The 19984-nt window shown below is 46.2% G+C and overlaps 3 protein-coding genes across 7 annotated transcripts in view; 2 read left to right on the top strand and 1 right to left on the bottom strand.

Moving 5' to 3' along the window:
- LOC121580075 (calpain-1 catalytic subunit) overlaps positions 1–368 on the top strand; it is a 35855-nt gene extending 35487 nt beyond the window's left edge. For both annotated transcript variants that reach the window (XM_041895161.2, XM_041895225.2), the window contains one exon: positions 45–368. In XM_041895161.2, the coding sequence (XP_041751095.1) occupies positions 45–71 (27 nt within the window). In that variant the 3' untranslated portion in view covers positions 72–368. The remainder of the gene's footprint in view (positions 1–44) is intronic.
- Positions 369–4345: 3977 nt separating this feature from the next.
- mrpl14 (mitochondrial ribosomal protein L14) lies at positions 4346–10403 on the bottom strand. 3 transcript variants are annotated; one of them, XM_041894916.2, is made up of 3 exons: positions 10305–10403; positions 10006–10115; positions 4346–5081 (listed from the first exon to the last, which is right to left on the bottom strand). In XM_041894916.2, exons 2-3 carry the CDS (start codon positions 10077–10079, stop codon positions 4715–4717), a joined length of 441 nt encoding a protein of 146 aa, XP_041750850.1. In that variant the 5' UTR covers positions 10080–10115; positions 10305–10403; the 3' UTR covers positions 4346–4714. The 3 variants fall into 3 exon arrangements, with proteins under 3 accessions (XP_041750850.1, XP_041751020.1, XP_041750934.1); XM_041895086.2 differs by having other exon boundaries at positions 10310–10374; XM_041895000.2 differs by having other exon boundaries at positions 10237–10305.
- A 68-nt stretch (positions 10404–10471) lies between these two features.
- The window catches only part of LOC121579783 (CSC1-like protein 2), an 89268-nt gene continuing 79755 nt past the window's right edge, over positions 10472–19984 (top strand). For both annotated transcript variants that reach the window (XM_041894795.2, XM_041894717.2), the window contains exon 1: positions 10472–10890. The gene's annotated coding sequence lies outside the window, so the exon portion shown is untranslated. The remainder of the gene's footprint in view (positions 10891–19984) is intronic.

The following is a 19984-nucleotide window of genomic DNA, read 5'->3' as shown; positions in this document are numbered from 1 at the left end:
TCTCTCTCTCTCTCTCTCTCTCTCTCCCCCCTGTATGTATTTAGTGGCTGTATATGACCATGTGTGGTTGAAGAGGACCAGTGTTCTCCCAGGAGAGGGACAGACCGAACAGCCGGCGTGCCTCTTCACTGGGGTCATATAGACCTACTGTAGCCTCTTCCCTGGAACCATGAAGACCTTCCTAGCCAATATCTTCCTCTGCCTGATCTCAACTATAGGGCTGCCCTGTACTGTGCTGACTCAGATATTTTATTTCCACATTGTCCTTTCCATCACGGTTCCAGCTACTATGGTGAATGCCCAACCAGCCCAGGTCAGCCCAGGTCAGCCCAGGTCAGCCCAGTTCAGCCCAGTTCAGCCCAGTTCAGCCCAACCAGCCCAGTTCAGCCCAACCAGCCCAGTTCAGCCCAACCAGCCCAGGTCAGCCCAGTTCAGCCCAACCAGCCCAGGTCAGCCCAGTTCAGCCCAACCAGCCCAGTTCAGCCCAACCAGCCCAGTTCAGTTCGGCTCAGTTTGGCCCTATAGTGTAAATAATTTGCTCCTACCAACTACAGTACAGTACGCCCCCTGACCCCTGACCCACCAACTACAGTACAGCACGCCCCCTGACCCCCCCCACCAACTACAGTACAGCACGCCCCCTGACCCTGACCCCCCACCAACTACAGTACAGCACGCCCCTGACCCCCCCACCAACTACAGTACAGCACGCCCCTGACCCCCCACCAACTACAGTACAGCACGCCCCCTGACCCCCCCCACCAACTACAGTACAGCACGCCCCCTGACCCCCCCACCAACTACAGTACAGCACGCCCCCTGACCCCTGACCCACCAACTACAGTACAGCACGCCCCCTGACCCCTGACCCACCCCACCAACTACAGTACAGCACGCCCCCTGACCCACCCCACCAACTACAGTACAGCACACCCCCTGACCCCTGACCCACCCCACCAACTACAGTACAGCACGCCCCTGACCCTGACCCACCCCACCAACTACAGTACAGCCTGACCCCTGACCCACCCCACCAACTACAGTACAGCACGCCCCCTGACCCCTGACCCACCCACCAACTACAGTACAGCACGCCCCCTGACCCACCCCACCAACTACAGTACAGCACGCCCCCTGACCCCTGACCCACCCCACCAACTACAGTACAGCACGCCCCCTGACCCACCAACTACAGTACAGCACGCCCCCTGACCCCTGACCCACCAACTACAGTACAGCACGCCCCTGACCCACCCCACCAACTACAGTACAGCACGCCCCCTGACCCACCCCACCAACTACAGTACAGCACGCCCCCTGACCCACCCCACCAACTACAGTACAGCACGCCCCCTGACCCACCCCACCAACTACAGTACAGCACGCCCCCTGACCCCTGACCCACCCCACCAACTACAGTACAGCACGCCCCCTGACCCCTGACCCACCCCACCAACTACAGTACAGCCTGACCCCTGACCCACCCCACCAACTACAGTACAGCACGCCCCCTGACCCCTGACCCACCCCACCAACTACAGTACAGCACGCCCCCTGACCCCTGACCCACCCCACCAACTACAGTACAGCACGCCCCCTGACCCCCCCCACCAACTACAGTACAGCACGCCCCTGACCCACCCCACCAACTACAGTACAGCACGCCCCCTGACCCCTGACCCACCCCACCAACTACAGTACAGCACGCCCCTGACCCCTGACCCACCCCACCAACTACAGTACAGCACGCCCCCTGACCCCTGACCCACCCCACCAACTACAGTACAGCACTGTCTGTAAACAGAGTCACTGTGGAATTGTAGATCTGTCTGTAAACAGAGTCACTGTGGAATTGTAGATCTGTCTGTAAACAGAGTGGATGCCACGACACTAATGATCCATACTGGTATCGTCCCGGCCCTACTAGATCTGTCTGTGAACAGCATGGGTCAGAGCATGAAGCATCAGGATGGTTGTATGGATACACGTTTTAAAATCACATTAGTTGAACTAAAGAGGATCAGGTCTGATTGTCTTTTGCTGTTTTAGTGCGTGTGAACTGTTTCATCACCTGGTTGACCCACTGTGGGGTTAGTGGGAATATTTACAGATAGTGCATCTGGCTCTGTAACTCACTCACAAAGGTCCTATCGACAACGTTGTCATAGAGCCATCTTAGATTTACTGGTTTATTATTTTGTGAGATATGAAGGAAGTCTCAATTATTGCAGTGTTCTGGTTAATATAAATGTGTCTTATTCCCACGAACATTAGATTTTTTTAACCACAGCTGATATTTGAGGACATTATTTGACTATGCCCACTAGGTGGAAGTATTGAGTCTCAGATTTGGTGTGTGGTGATCATGGTACTGCAGTTGTAGAATGTTACTGTATATGAGGAAATAACAGTATTTTAGTTATTGAACTGAAGAACAAAAGTATAACTGATCTGACAAATAACAAATCATGGTTTTATGGGTTTAAACACCTCATATTGGATAATATTTTAGATACTCAGACCAAGTGGATTGGATTACAATGGAGATTAAAGGGATGGTTCATCTCATGTTCATTGGGTAAAATTAATTTGACTTGGAGTTGACTATATGAATGATCACTAAGGCCAAAGGAAGCTGTGAGAGAAAGAGTTCAACATAATTAAATCCGTCAATGCCTACTGTACTAACAAGCTGTGTCTCCCTATAGTTTTGACATTTTATAACATATTTCAAATGAGTTGATAATCACTTGATTTATCCCAATGCTTTCTGATTGCATCTAACATCTATATATTGCTGTTAGAAAAGTTCCGATTGCGTCAATCCTGTCTGCAAAAGCTAGTGATTCTGAACGTATAGCGTGTGCCTTCAATAAAAACATGTTCACGTTAACTCCTGTGAGTGAACGCCGTACTTTATGGTCTTTGAAACACTGACATTTACGATCATCAGAGGCATTGCTTTCATCAAGTTCACACGCAATAGAAAGGAACATATTTGACCATAAATATATTTGATATAAAACTGGTCGTGATGGTGGCAGACGGTAAAGGTTATATTTAGTCACCACAGTACGGAGTTGTTGTGGAACACAGGTCTAAGGAAGCGTTTACACAGGCAGCCCATTCTCATATTTATTTCCACTAAATCGGTCTTTTGACTAATCACATCTGATATTTTTCAGAGCTGATCTGATTGGTCAAAAGACCAACGAGTGAAAAAAATATATATATCCGAATTGGGCTGCCCGTCTAAAAACGCAGCCTGGTGTCAATCAAGACGTGTTTTGCTCATGACCAAAGGCAAGCGCACAAGACGGAAGTACACGCACCATGAACCACGCATGCTGACCAAAAGTCTTGCAGGTGTTTACATGGTTGTGCACCAGGTGATAGAAATGTCAACTTCAGTACCGGCGATCTAACAAGACTTTCATATGGAGATGTCTCAAAATTCAAGCAGCTGAAGGAACAACACCACGGACAAATCGGCAGAGTAAGTTAAAATGATATTTTATTCAACATTTCGGCTTGTAAAGGTCCATTTCCAGAATCAAATTCACCGTCTGGTCCCCAAGCAAAGAGATGCCATTAATCTTGATATTCTATATGTCAGAGCCTTGTCCGTTCTACACAACATATTTCTATCTGAATGTTCCATTTACATTTACGTCATTTAGCAGACGCTCTTATCCAGAGCGACTTGCATACTTTTTTTCATACTAGTCCTCCCGTGGGAATCGAACCCACAACCCTGGCGTTGCAAGCGCCATGCTCACGGGACTACCATGTAGTGCCTTGCTGAACTGATCCACAGTCCTCACACTTAACGGAAATGTTTTCTCAAGAAAGGATACAAGGGAAGGAATGAAGTTAACCGACATTCTTTGCGTTAATTTGGGAACAAAAAGTGAACTACCGTAATTACGTAACATGTAGTGAGCAAAGGGTAGGTGAGGCATAATTCTTAGTCCCACCTGTTAAAATCTACAGTAGTTTATACAGTAGGCTGTGGTAAGCGTCTGTCATATACAGTTGAAGTCGGAAAGTTTACATACACTTAGGTTGGGAGTCATTAAAACTGTGAAACTGAGTTTAAATGTATTTGACTAAGGTGTATGTACACTTCAGACTTCAACTGTAGATCCTTGATTACAGTTGTATGACTTCCTTGAGTTGGACATTTCCTGGACACAAAAAAAAACAAAAAAACATAGTCTTGGACTAAATACTTTGGAAGTTTGAATTGAGATTCTCCATTGAACTTGCCTTACAGTCCAGGACAACGTTCATATGTGTCCGGGAAAAAGGCCCTAAAAGCACACCCTGAGGAATATCAAAGATGCTCATTTGAAAGTGATTTTATTTATCAAACTACAACTATAACATGAATTGCATGTGAGACTTAACGTTCAACATTGTGGAGAACAGTGTCTGATATAGCAGGTACATTGAAACAACAGGCCATAACATGTTTACGTCACCAATAACATGTGGAGAGATGTTTGGAGGGATTTCCCTTAGGTAACACAGTGGCACACATCCCCACTTAAGTCAAATTTTCACTTAGTCATGCGTTGATGTCAATGGGAGACTAAGTGAAAATGTGTTGGGAAATCCCCCCATAGACTTGATCCCATGTGATGACATGACGGCTGTCATCACACGGAGACTTCAGCCAGAGAACTATTAACGAAGGCCTGCCGTTACAGTACTATACAAACCTGCTAGCGATAGCCAACAGTTTGGAATAGTCTCCTTCCATTTTGCGCAGGTGCGTCGGTAGGGGAACTTTTATTCTAGTTCCGGTAGGGTTGCCATTGTCTTCAATCAGGACAACATTGTTGGAGTCAAAACGCGGGTTCATCCGCTCTCCGGGCATCTTGTGCCCGACGATGAGAGCCTTTTTCTTCCCTCCCTTGATGGCCAGTAGAACTCGGTCGCCCACCTTGCCCACTCCATTCTTGGTGTAAACGTGGATGACTCTGGGGGCGCGGTGCCATGGGGTGCTACCCAGTGGACTGTTGTCAACAACACGTACCCTGGTCATCTTCTGGATGGCTGCTGCGGCTGCAGACACACTGAGAGAGAGAATAAGAATTGGCCAAGACCAGAATTAATTCAAATCAAATGTTATTTAGTCACATACACTTTAGCAGTTGTTATTGCGGTTGAAGCGAAATGCTTGTGTTCCAAAACTGCATTAAGTAAGATAATGGAGTTAAGAAACATAAGGATGAGCAATGTCAGAGTCCGGTGTGTGTGTATATATATATATGTAATATGTATGTAAACTCAGCAAAAAAAAAGAAACGTCCTCTCACTGTCAAGTTCCACAGACATGTGACTAACAGAAATTGAATAATGTGTCCCTGAATAAAGGGGGGGGGGTCAAAATCTAAAGTAACAGTCAGTATCTGGTGTGGCCACCAGCTGCATTAAGTACTTCAATTCATCTCCTCCTCATGGACTGCACCAGATTTGCCAGTTCTTGCTGTGAGATGTTACCCCACTCTTCCACCAAGGCACCTGCAAGTTCCTGGACATTTCTGGGGGGAATGGCCCTAGCCCTCACCTTCCGATCCAACAGGTCCCAGACGTGCTCAATGGGATTGAGATCCGGGCTCTTTGCTGGCCATGGCTGAACACTGACATTCCTGTCTTGCAGGAAATCACGCACAGAACGAGCAGTATGGCTGGTGGCATTGTCATGCTGGAGGGTCATGTCAGGATGAGCCTGCAGGAAGGGTACCACATGAGGGAGGAGGATGTCTTCCCTGTAACGCACAGCGTTGAGATTGCCTGCAATGACAACAAGCTCAGTCCGATGATGCTGTGACACACCGCCCCAGACCATGACGGACCCTCCACCTCCAAATCGATCCCACTCCAGAGTACAGGCCTCGGTGTAACGCTCATTCCTTCGACGATAAACACGAATCCGACCATCACCCCTGGTGAGACAAAACCGCGACTTGTCAGTGAAGAGCACTTTTTGCCAGTCCTGTCTAGTCCAGCAACGGTGGGTTTGTGCCCACAGGCGACGTTGTTGCCGGTGATGTCTGTCTGGTGAGGACCTGCCTTACAACAGGCCTACAAGCCCTCAGTACAGCCTCTCTCAGCCTACTGCGGACAGTCTGAGCACTGATGGAGGGATTGTGCGTTCCTGGTGTAACTCGGGCAGTTGTTGTTGCCATCCTGTACCTGTCCCGCAGGTGTGATGTTCGGATGTACCGATCCTGTGCAGGTGTACACGTGGTCTGCCACTGCGAGGACGATCAGCTGTCCGTCCTGTCTCCCTGTGGCGCTGTCTTAGGCGTCTCACAGTACGGACATTGCAATTTATTGCCCTGGCTACATCTGCAGTCGTCAGGCATCTTTCTTTTGGTGTTTTTCAGAGTCAGTAGAAAGGCCTCTTTAGTGTCCTAAGTTTTCATAACTGTGACCTTAATTGCCTACCGTCTGTAAGCTGTTAGTGTCTTAACGATCGTTCCACAGGTGCATGTTCATTAATTGTTTATGGTTCATTGAACAAGCATGGGAAACCGTGTTTAAACCCTTTACAATGAAGATCTGTGAAGTTATTTGGAATTTTAAGAATTATCTTTGAAAGACAGGGTCCTGAAAAAGGGATGTTTCTTTTTTTGCTGAGTTTATATATATTTTGCGCCCATTTCAGTGAACTAATCCATTGCGGAGGCCTAGACTGAAAGGCAATTTATGCTCGATTCGAAAATGTGGTCGGAGTCTCCATATGGAGGGTGTGACTCAATTGCGGAGCCTCCAGAGGCATGCAGAGGCCAAATCGAGCTCTGCCACGCGCCTCCCAGAAGTGGGAACAATGCAGAGGGCGTGTATAGCTCCGCATTGACGTGATTGGTTGACAGTAGGTGGGGGCGGTGCATCCAGTTTAAACACAAACTTACTTCCTTGACAACAGTTCTGCACTGCTCTGAGAAGCGCATGAATTATGAATGCCCTGACTTCTGCTGAGGCCATATCACCGCAATGCAGAAGTCGGATTGACCATGCGCCCAAATGCACTTCTCTCTCCAGAATGCGCTCTCTCCCACCAATTTGTGCACATTCATTGTTTCATAACTTCCATTGTGTGAATTGTTTGCGTTTGATTGTTAGTGTATATCAATTCCCAATTACATATAAATCACCAGTAGTACATTTATCGTTAATTTCAATCATTTCTAATCTACAATGTTTGTTACGGTCATTTATTTTAATGCACTCAATATTATTCCAGTCTTCCTGTTCTCATTGTCTGAGTGGACACATTGTTTGCAGAGTGCACAACCTATGCTACACTTGTGAGAAACAAGTTTTGGTTTATTTAATTCCATTTACGAGTTCTGTCAATTTAGTCATTGTCTTTTGTTTGGAGCGCTCCTGTCAATGTTGAGTAAGGACGCTCACGCATAGAAGTAGGCCTAGAGGCTACCTGGCCTGAACGCAAATGTAGGCTTATAAATGTGCCCATTTGGGGATCTGATAGTATTTCTGATTGGCTTAACGCACCACCACTAATGACCTGTGGAGCTTCTCAAAGTAATGTTGTTTTCTTCAGCTCAAACAGCAAGAAAACAAATTCTGTTTTTACATTTTAGTCGTTTAGCAGACACTCTTATCCAGAGCGACTTACAGTTACTGAGTGCATACATGTTTCATTACTGCCCCCCCGTGGGGAATCGAACCCACAACCCTGGCGTTGCAAACACCATGCTCTACCAACTGAGATACATCCCTGCCGGCCATTCCCTCCCCTACCCTAGACGACACTGGGCCAATTGTGCACCGCCCCATGGGTCGGCGCACAATTACAATAGTTCCTCAATGTATTTGAAAAATCTTTCCAGCTCTCTCCCTTTTGATAATCACTCAGCGTGAAAGGGAAAAATGTTATGCTCTGATCCAATGAAAACGTCGTAAAATAGGCTTCTCATCAGTGTTTGACTTGGACTGAAATAGGTTCCGGTACTCATTTTGGGTGCCGGTACTGTTTATATTTAGGTGCAGGAGCTCCACAATACTGTTGAGCTAATATTCTATAAGAGGAACAGGAGCTCAAGCAGTAGAAAATTCGAGGTGCCGGTACTCAGCTCCGGTGAGCTCCTGCACAAGTACAGCTGTGTCTGTCCCGAGCTCACTGGCACAGGAAACTGAGGGCCCCGAATATTTTATACAATGTTGCAAGTTTTGCTAGCACAAGTTTTGGGCCGGACCCAAGTTAATAGTTGATACAATGTTTCAAGTTCGTTGCAGACAGGCCATGTGTAGCCAATGGGATTTATAGGAGATTTATTATCATCATCAGGATATTTTCTACCTGCAGGCTGCAATGTTTTTATTTGTTGGCTTTATCTAGGCTATTTTTACATAGTTGGCAATGGCAATAGAAGTTACTTTTTTAGGTTTATCATTTTGATTTGGTTAGAATTTTGATTAACCACATGACAATGATTTTGACATATGAAGATGTTATTATAAATTAAATTGTTTCACGAAAGTTTGCATATGAAAACCATAACTGGCACGCAGATAGGTAGAAATGGTAAGATAAATTGGCATTCCAACTATTCCAACTATTCTCCTCATGTAGCCTATTACCAGCAACTTCAGGAGAGTAACGGCAGAAATCTGCGAAAGCCAGCAGGAGCGGGAGGAGAATAGTTGGGTCAGGTTAAGTTTTTTTCTTCTTCTGGTTATCTAGATCTCTGGCGCCCTTTTGAGGCATCGAACCGTAAGCTTAAAGCATCAGACAAGCTCAATGCACATAGTTGATTTTATTAAACACATAGGGTGTGTCTATATATGGAAAAATACATGTTAAAAAATGTGTTGCAATCGATTGGTCGAAAGAACAGACGACTTTCGGTCGACCAAGATTTTTTTTTTGTCGGGGACAGCCCTAAATGTAATGGAACTGAGAGTCACGATCAAGGGCTACGCCAAACAGAATCTGGCCTTACAGGAGACGTTGGTATGGCAAATCTCCTTTAAGCCCAGGAAGCAGCCATTCATAGAGTGGCGCAGTGGTCTAAGGCTGTGCCACTAGAGATCCTGGTTCGAATCCAGGCTCTGTCGTAGCCGGCCGCGACCGGGAGACCCATGGGGCGGCGCACAATTGGCCCAGCGTCGTCCAGGGTAGGGGAGGGAATGGCTGGCAGGGATGTAGGTCAGTTGGTAGACCATGGCGTTTGCAACGCCAGGGTTGTGGGTTCGATTCCCACGGTATGAAAAATAAAAAAATTATGTATGCACTCACTTAACTGTAAGTCGCTCTGGATAAGAGCGTCTGCTAAATGACTAAAATGTAAATGTAATTCAACTTGCCATTCACCAGCTTTTCAAGCTTAATAACGTCAAAATACATTTGCTACTCAAATATGGAGTTTCGATTAGCAAATATCGTCATTTCCTGCCGTCACGGCCGGTATGCATTTCCCGAAAAAGGTCTAAATAAACAAAACAGAAACGCCTTTTCGGCACCTCCAATGTATTGAGCTGGTGTAGACTTCCGACCTGTGCATGGCAGTACGGTTAGTGCTATCCGGGATCCTTGGGACGTGAGTGATCGGAGGTGCTGAATAGGCATTTTTTAACAGTTGCCTTTAAATGATTATTTAGACGTTTTTTAGAAGTACATAGCGCCCGTGACTGCAGTAAATTACGATAGTTGCTAATGGAAACTCCATATTTGTTGCGTAATGAACTTATTTTGACTATTAAAGCTGCAATATGTAACTTTTTTGGCAACCTGACCAAATTCACATTGAAATTTGAGTTCTAGCTCGGTCATTATCATTGAAAGCAAGTCTAGGAAGCGGTAGATCTGTTCTATGTGCGCTATTTCTGTGCTTCCCTTCATTACATTTCGTTTTTGTAACTTTTACTATTTGGTGTACAATCTGTGTAGCTAGCAAATACAGTCCAGTGTGCGACAGGGAAATGAAATATACACAATATAGGAAGGTATATATATGAAATTGTCACCTGAAAGCCTTGTGATGCGTCAATGTTGACAGTTGGGCGAGGAACCCACTGCATGATCTTGAAATAAGAGCCATGGTTGGACCCTTCTTATTATACCTCAGAGGTTGAACCTTGTGAGAAGAGAAGAGAGGTTAGCTAGCTATGCATGTATCGTTTTGCAAATGGTCAGCATGGGTTAACTAAAGCAAGTTTGAAGTTAAATCTACTAATGTTGCTATGTCTAAGCTTTACCACATCGTATGTTTATGTATGTAGCTACGTGTTTCCGACTTTTGCTAGTTAAAATAGATTACAGCTACCTTACAAGCTAGCTAGTTAGCAACTTTTCAAGAATGCTCCGTGCCAATGTCAAATACGTCATCAAACAGCGACCCAACTGATTACCAAACGTTTAGGACCAAATGCGCACCAACACTTCTTTTGTACTTTGTATCTTCTGATAAGAGCTTTTACATTCGTTCATAGTCGATACTTTATAGTTGATAGTCGATAACCCTTTTTAGTTGATTACTCAATTAAAAAGGGGGCCATGAGGAAAGATATTGTAATTTGTCATAAAAAACGCACTGGTTGAAGAATATGTTCTATTTATCCTATGTCTATGATTTTGGTACGCCCAGTTCATTTTTCAATGATCCACCTCTTCTGCCTTAGTTAGCTGCTGCTGTGCTTGTTACCGGCTAGCTACTAGGCTCCTGCTTATCGTGTTTTGACGAAGATCGAAAGACTGCGTTTGATTTGGAGGGACTATATTTTTTATTTTCTACCCGGGAATCATACAAGACCTGGATATAATACGAAAGGTTTTGGCTGTTCGGATCGTGGTGTGCTGTTCTCGCTTGTCTCGACTGGTTTGGGAAAAATCCACTGCGTATCAAATAGCAGGTAAAACCATCGCTGAATCACAGCCATTCACAGCGTTAGCTACGTAAAAGTCGTTAGCTGGGTAGCTATCTAGCTAAATCGTAAACTGTCATAAAACGTTATTTTGATAGAAATCTAGCAAGCTACTGTCATTGTCACGCTACCTAGTTCAACTTAAATTCGTGAAATAGCATGGTTAGGTTAACAAGCGAGGTAGCTAGATAACGTTACCTAGTTAACATCTCCAGCCTTGCCATGCTAACTATCTACGATATCGCAAGGATCTGACAGACAAAATGGGTGAGACATGTTTTATGTTGACTAACGTTACTCAGTGAGAGAGTAGACAGAGAAAGACGCACGACAGCTCAGGATTATTGGAATGTGCAGTAAATCAGCGTGTCCTTAGTTGTAGTTACCAATGCCACCGATGCCGGCCCAGAAAGGTAGCTACAGTACAACCAAAATCAAATAGGGCATCCACAGATTAGTGATGATAATAGCTGGCTAACACGGCCTAATCCTTATGATTTGACAATGTTCACACACTGGTTTCATCCTGGGCTGCTACCGTTATCATTACTCAGTGTGTATTTATTGTTACTTTTATTATTAACTACGCGCTTTACTTCTCTATTATTTCTCTATTTTCTTTCTCTCTGCATTCTTGGGAAGGGCCGGTAAGTAAGCGTTTCACGGTTCGTCTACACCGGTTGTTTACGATGCATGTGACGAATAAAATGTTATTTGATAACAATGCGTTTTATTCGTCATTGCATAGTTTCTATGACAGTTTCGCCAGGGTCCCCCATGGTAACAGAAAGGAAACACATTTCCAGGCTGTCACTCACTCATGCTATGGGAATGCTCTCTCAGGCCAAGGAAGGCTTGCAGGAGTTTGAGAGAATAGCTGAATAGGCTACTATAATTGAGTACTATTTACTAGTGAAACCAATAATAACAGATGTAGCCTAGGAACTGTACCTCTGGTCCAGGGCATTAATGCGGCTTTTTAATGCTGAGCCTTCCTTCACTAACACCCAGGACCAGAGCTACTGAAGCCAATGCTCCTTTGAACGTCCAGTGACAACGACAATGACCCTATACAGAGGCTGAATATTAGACGGCCTGGGGTTTGGTTTGCTGGCTACCCAAACTCCTTGCTCCGGCCAAACGCTACGCCACGGATCTGAGTACCTCCCCGATGATTTGTAGAGTGAAAATCCGTCTGATTGGTCCCAGAAACCGGTGGGCCAGAGCCAGAACACGTGAGGGTAAAGAGGCGTTTTGAAAATGTATCATTGCCTTTGATACTCTGCATGGTTAGAGAGAGTCCAATCGCTGATGACTTTGTTTTGTACAACACCCATCATTTTGAAGTCACCGCAAACGACTTCAATGATGACAGTCTCAGACTGAAGTATGTCGTGAATAGAGCGCACTGCTCCGGTGCTCCAGGTCCTTTCCAACCGCTCCACTAAAAACCACTCCTTGCTCAAATAAAAAAACTGCTGCTCCAAATTCGCTCCATTCATTTAAAATCACAATTTAACCAACACCAATCTATTTTGTGACTACCTGGACCTTCCATTTGGTTTCGAAGTATTGAAACCAAACCATATGATTTTGAATGAAAAGTATTTTAATAAACAACAGGAAAAAGTGACTGTAAGAAGCGCTCATCATATTAAACAGCATATAAACACTCTAAATAGGTCAGGAGACAGACAGGGAGCCTTAGAAGGAATGAAAATGAATTATTTAAGATATATTATTTCAAGGCTATAGTCTACAAATAAATATATTCTGAAGCATTTCCTTGTGCGACACACTAGGCTGGCAGGGACATTAAGCGCTCAGCATTTACATTTACATTTACGTCATTTAGCAGACGCTCTTATCCAGAGCGACTTACCAATTGGTGCATTCACCTTATAGCCAGTGGGATAACCACTTTACAATTATTATTTTTTGGGGGTTGGGGTAAGGGGACACTAGCCAGCCACCACTACATCACTTCACTCCCTCTCTTGCTCTTGGTCCTCCTCATCTTTGTAAGTATATTTTTCACCTGAGTGTTTTATCAGTTTCTTTATGACAATATTTAGTGAACTCCATGACAGTAGCTAAAGCAAGGGGCTATAGCAGCGCACAAGTAGACTACCAATGCATGCTGGGCCGGGCCGGGCCGGGCGCGCCCTGAGCTGGTGAAGTGAGCGCTACTGGAGCGAAATTGGAGTGGGCGAGAAGGCTGACGCTCCAGCCTTTGGGGAACTCGCTCCATGCTCCAGTGAAATTGGGCACGCTCGGGTCCTGCTCCGCTCCAGCTCCGCTCCACTCACATACTCTGCTACCATCTAGCAGACGGAGGCAGTACAGGTGCTGGGACCGAGAGACTGATAAACAGCTTCTAACTCCAGCCCATAAGACTGTTGAACAGCCATCACTAGCTGGCCACCGCACGGTACTCTGCACCTTAGACTCTGACACTAGCCGGCACCTTAGACACTGTCACTAGCCAGCCACCGCCTGGTACTCTGCCCTGCACCTTAGACACTGTCACTAGCCAGCCACCGCCTGGTACTCTGCCCTGCACCTTAGACACTGTCACTAGCCAGCCACCGCCTGGCACTCTACCCTGCACCTTAGACACTGTCACTAGCCAGCCACCGCCTGGTACTCTGCCCTACACTTTAGACACTGTCACTAGCCAGCCACCGCCTGGTACTCTGCCCTGCACCTTAGACACTGTCACTAGCCAGCCACCGCCTGGTACTCTGCCCTGCACCTTAGACACTGTCACTAGCCAGCCACCGCCCGGTACTCTACCCTGCACCTTAGAGACTGTCACTAGCCAGCCACCGCCTGGTACTCTACCTTAGACACTGTCACTAGCCAGCCACCGCCTGGTACTCTACCCTGCACCTTAGACACTGTCACTAGCCAGCCACCGCCTGGTACTCTACCCTGCACCTTAGACACTGTCACTAGCCAGCCACCGCCTGGTACTCTGCCCCTTAGACACTGTCACTAGCCAGCCACCGCCTGGTACTCTGCCCTGCACCTTAGACACTGTCACTAGCCAGCCACCGCCCGGTACTCTACCCTGCACCTTAGACACTTTCACTAGCCAGCCACCGCCCGGTACTCTACCCTGCACCTTAGACACTGTCACTAGCCAGCCACCGCCTGGTACTCTACCCTGCACCTTAGAGACTGTCACTAGCCAGCCACCGCCTGGTACTCTGCACCTTAGACTCTGACACTAGCCGGCACCTTAGACACTGTCACTAGCCAGCCACCGCCTGGTACTCTGCCCTGCACCTTAGACACTGTCACTAGCCAGCCACCGCCTGGTACTCTGCCCTGCACCTTAGACACTGTCACTAGCCAGCCACCGCCCGGTACTCTACCCTGCACCTTAGACACTTTCACTAGCCAGCCACCGCCCGGTACTCTACCCTGCACCTTAGACACTGTCACTAGCCAGCCACCGCCTGGTACTCTACCCTGCACCTTAGAGACTGTCACTAGCCAGCCACCGCCTGGTACTCTGCACCTTAGACTCTGACACTAGCCGGCACCTTAGACACTGTCACTAGCCAGCCACCGCCTGGTACTCTGCCCTGCACCTTAGACACTGTCACTAGCCAGCCACCGCCTGGTACTCTGCCCTGCACCTTAGACACTGTCACTAGCCAGCCACCGCCTGGCACTCTACCCTGCACCTTAGACACTGTCACTAGCCAGCCACCGCCTGGTACTCTGCCCTGCACCTTAGACACTGTCACTAGCCAGCCACCGCCTGGTACTCTGCCCTGCACCTTAGACACTGTCACTAGCCAGCCACCGCCTGGTACTCTGCCCTGCACCTTAGACACTGTCACTAGCCAGCCACCGCCCGGTACTCTACCCTGCACCTTAGAGACTGTCACTAGCCAGCCACCGCCTGGTACTCTACCTTAGACACTGTCACTAGCCAGCCACCGCCTGGTACTCTACCCTGCACCTTAGACACTGTCACTAGCCAGCCACCGCCTGGTACTCTACCCTGCACCTTAGACACTGTCACTAGCCAGCCACCTCCTGGTACTCTGCCCTGCACCTTAGACACTGTCACTAGCCAGCCACCTCCTGGTACTCTGCCCTGCACCTTAGACACTGTCACTAGCCAGCCACCGCCTGGTACTCTGCCCTGCACCTTAGACACTGTCACTAGCCAGCCACCGCCTGGTACTCTACCCTGCACCTTAGACACTGTCACTAGCCAGCCACCGCCTGGTACTCTACCCTGCACCTTAGACACTGTCACTAGCCAGCCACCGCCTGGTACTCTACCCTGCACCTTAGACACTGTCACTAGCCAGCCACCGCCTGGTACTCTGCCCTGCACCTTAGACACTGTCACTAGCCAGCCACCGCCTGGTACTCTACCCTGCACCTTAGACACTGTCACTAGCCAGCCACCGCCTGGTACTCTACCCTGCACCTTAGACACTGTCACTAGCCAGCCACCTCCTGGTACTCTGCCCTGCACCTTAGACACTGTCACTAGCCAGCCACCGCCTGGTACTCTGCCCTGCACCTTAGACACTGTCACTAGCCAGCCACCGCCTGGCACTCTACCCTGCACCTTAGACACTGTCACTAGCCAGCCACCGCCTGGTACTCTGCCCTGCACCTTAGACACTGTCACTAGCCAGCCACCGCCTGGCACTCTACCCTGCACCTTAGACACTGTCACTAGCCAGCCACCGCCTGGCACTCTACCCTGCACCTTAGACACTGTCACTAGCCAGCCACCGCCTGGTACTCTACCCTGCACCTTAGACACTGTCACTAGCCAGCCACCGCCTGGTACTCTGCCCTGCACCTTAGACACTGTCACTAGCCAGCCACAGCCTGGTACTCTACCCTGCACCTTAGACTGCGTCATGTACATGGAGTCATTGAACACTGGTCACTTTAATAATGTTTACATACTGTTTTACCCACTGCATATGTATATATATACTGTATTCTAGTCCAGGTTCATCCTATATAACTACTGCTGTACACACCTTTTATATTCATATACTGTCTATACACACCATTTTATTTATATACAGTGAGGGGGAAAAGTATTTGATCCCCAGCTGATTTTGTATGTTTGCCCACTGACAAAGACATGATCAGACTATACATTTAATGGTAGGTTTATTTGAACAGTGATAGACATAATAACAACAAAAAAATCCAGAAAAAAACACATGTCAAAAATGTTATAAATTGATTTGCATTTTAATGAGGGAAATAAGTATTTGACCCCCTCTCAATCAGAAAGATTTCTGGCTCCCAGGTGTCTTTTATACAGGTAACGAGCTGAGATTAGGAGCACACTCTTAAAGGGAGTGCTCCTAATCTCAGCTTGTTACCTGTATAAAAGAAACCTGTCCACAGAAGCAATCAATCAATCAATCAGATTCCAAACTCTCCACCATGGCCAAGACCAAAGAGCTCTCCAAGGATTTCAGGGACAAGATTGTAGACCTACACAAGGCTGGAATGGGCTACAAGACCATCACCAAGCAGCTTGGTGAGAAGGTGACAACAGTTGGTGTGATTATTCGCAAATGGAAGAAACACAAAATAACTGTCAATCTCCCTCGGCCTGGGGCTCCATGCAAGCTCTCACCTCGTGGAGTTGCAATGATCATGAGAATGGTGAGGAATCAGCCCAGAACTACACAGGAGGATCTTGTCAATGATCTCAAGGCAGCTGGGACCATAGTCACCAAGAAAACAATTGGTAACACACTACGCCGTGAAGGACTGAAACCCTGCAGTGCCCGCAAGGTCCCCCTGCTAATGAAAGCACATATACAGGCCCGTCTGAAGTTTGCCAATGAACATCTGAATGATTCAGAGGAGAACTGGGTGAAAGTGTTGTGGTCAGATGAGACCAAAATCGAGCTCTTTGGCATCAACTAAACTCGGCGTGTTTGGAGGAGGAGGAATGCTGCCTATGACCCCAAGAACACCATCCCCACCGTCAAACATGGAGGTGGAAACATTATGCTTTGGGGGTGTTTTTCTGCTAAGGGGACAGGATAACTTCACTGCATCAAAGGGGCGATGAACTGGGCCATGTACCGTCAAATCTTGGGTGAGAACCTCCTTCCCTCATCCAGGGCATTGAAAATGGGTCGTGGATGGGTATTCCAGCATGACAATGACCCAAAACACACGGCCAAGGCAACAAAGGAGTGGCTCAAGAAGAAGCACATTAAGGTCCTGGAGTGGCCTAGCCAGTCTCCAGACCTTATTCCCATAGAAAATCTGTGGAGGGAGCTGAAGGTTTGAGTTGCCAAACGTCAGCCTCGAAACCTTAATGACTTGGAGAAGATATGCAAAGAGGAGTGGGACAAAATCCCTCCTGAGATGTGTGCAAACCTGGTGGCCAACTACAAGAAACGTCTGACCACTGTGATTGCCAACAAGGGTTTTGCCACCAAGTACTAAGTCATGTTTTGCAGAGGGGTCAAATACTTATTTCCCTCATTAAAATGCAAATCAATTTATAACATTTTTGACGTGCGTTTTTCTGGATTTTTTTGTTGTTAATCTGTCTCTCACTGTTCAAATAAACCTACCATTAAAATTATAGACTGATCATGTCTTTGTCAGTGGGCAGACGTACAAAATCAGCAGGGGATCAAATACTTTTTTCCCTCACTGTATTCTGGACCCTGACATTGCTCGTTCTGATAGTTTTTCAACTTTCCTCCATAGGGTCGATCCTACTGGGTCGTAGTTATTCGGCACTCAATGGATGAAAACGGACTGAAACAGGGAGGGACCGGGGGCCTATATGAACGCTCCAATAAGAAGCTGTGCCATAATGCCATCATGAATATTCAAAACTGGCAAAACAAAAGTTTTCAATTGCAAGTATTCTACTAGCCGGGCAGGCAACTGAGGAAAGTAGACGGTCAATTGATGAGTACTTGGCCTATCGGAAATGGCAGCGGCTATTGACAATGTTAATCTATTGACAGTCTTGACTGTCTGACTGTCTCTATGAACACAAGGAAAGAGTCAAATCTACCGCTCTCCAAACTGGAAAAACAAAGTTGTCCAAATGCAAGTACTAGTAGCCAATAGGTAGGTTTCCATTGACCCAGGTTTATTCGACAAAAAGCAATGTCGCCACAACAACAAAAATTGCGACGTGTGTAATGGAAATTGCAGATATAGAATTACTTTTTTCTAAAGATCAACAAATGTTGGACAGGGGTGGATTTTTATTTTGTTTAACTTTCTTTATTTGAGACAAATTATGATGGAAACTTTTTTTGGGAATAAACTATCATTGCCAATAATTGTTAAGGTACGTGGGGCACGTGACATCATCACATAGTTTAACTATAAAGCTCCACTCCACATTTAATTCTAAGTGTCTACTGCTTGCAAAAAAAAATACAACTATAAAAATTATGTTTCTTTGCAGGATAAGGATTGTCCTGACTTTCAAGATTGCCTGAATTGCGCTTCGCCTTGCTTTTCTGGTTGGCTGGCAAGTTTTACAATCCAATTATTTCAGATCTACACGAGTGCAAGTTTCACCGTGGCGATACGTTGGCACTGGAGAATTATTAGAATATGGCAAATATTTGTTTTTGTTAGTTGTTGCATTCTATCCATGTTAGCTTCCCCGGGCTACCTGAGACATGAAACTGATAGGTGGGAGGGCATACAGGCCTGCGCCAACCTATGAATGCGCAATTTGCCTAAATGGGTAATGGAAAACCTTCAACCACTTTATTTATATTCGACACTGTCATTTATTTGTATTTTTTTGTTGGTGTGACGTCATTACACCCCGGCTGTTTTTATAGACTCATGGTAGTTAATGGAAACGCACTGTAGCAGGCGATTGTCTAATGTATTTTCTATGCAAACTTTCTAAAATGTCGCCCCCCAAAAAAATCACTGAGCAAGTTAATGGAAACTAGGGCTCATCCCTCTATCCATACTGCTTTCCACACAGACCTAGTCCCGCCCCCCCGTTACTCAAGGAGCGGATTTGTTGTTGCTCGACCACAAGACACTTGCGTTCAGTCAGCGTGGTCAATGCAGCACATGCAACAATGTTGATGACTACGGTGCTGTTTCCACTTTGCTTCTTTAATATAAATCCACAAGCGTTCTATAATTACACTATTAGTTTGTTTCTTACATCTGCAAACAGCTAGTTTGTCTTTTCTTAGCAAGTTGTGGCTAAGTCGTGTTAGCCGGCTAACTAGCTGGCTAATAAATGCACTGAGTCAGAATAAACGTAGCTAGCTATGCAGCCTGGTACCAGTGATGGTGCAGACCTAAATCAGCATGTTGTTTGTGCAACAGTATCTTCTAAATCAAAGAGGAATAGGCGAAGCATGAATACGTTAGCTACATGAAGTAGCTAAGAGAAAACATTTTAATGTAGCCAAAGATTACAGCGTCCTCAAGGAAACACTGACCAACACTTTGGTTCCTACCCTGTCACAATAACCCCATCCCTGGCGTTTTCATTTGTTGTCATGTCAGACAACACTGTATTCAAAGAATCCCACTTATCTTCTAACTATAGAATTAGAAAAATCAGTCCACGATTTGTAATGGTTCACCCAAGGGTTTTGATCTAAATCTCAAGTCAAATCACAATTGCGAAACCTTTGGTTAAAAAATAAGGCCCATGTCGTGCAGCCCTGCGTGGCAGTGTGGAATACGATCTCAAATGAGTGCAGGAAATGCAGAAATTGATGGAAATGCAGAAAATTATTTTTGTTTGAAGATTAATTGAACAGTGTAAACCAATCAGAATGGAGAAAGACCCATTGAAATCACTTTGAATGTATGTTTTGCCACCCTAGGGTCACGCACTACTCATAAAGCAAATGTTCAACTTTTATTATTCAAAAACATAAAATACCGTCATACCGGTTCAAAAAATGGAAAAATACTGTGATATGATATTTGAGCCATATTGTTCGGCCCCTAATTGAAACATAGCTACTGACTAGAAGCATTCTGCCAGTTGATCAGTTTGCCCATTAGAGACGGCAACGGATGTGAATTGAAGACATCTATTGAC

The sequence above is a fragment of the Coregonus clupeaformis genome, chromosome 1 (assembly GCF_020615455.1).
Source record: "Coregonus clupeaformis isolate EN_2021a chromosome 1, ASM2061545v1, whole genome shotgun sequence".
Lineage (NCBI taxonomy): Eukaryota > Metazoa > Chordata > Actinopteri > Salmoniformes > Salmonidae > Coregonus > Coregonus clupeaformis.
The sequence above is the reverse complement of the archived record's forward strand: the minus strand, read 5'-3'. Positions and strand labels throughout refer to the sequence as shown.

Coding starts and splice junctions, on each gene's coding strand:
- mrpl14 (XM_041894916.2), bottom strand. CDS start 10,079: ATGGCTCTTATTTCAAGATCATGCAGTGGGTTCCTCGCCCAACTGTCA. Junction 5,082..10,005: donor ACGCATCACAAGGCTTTCAG/GTGACAATTTCA, acceptor TCTCTCTCTCAG/TGTGTCTGCAGCCGCAGCAG.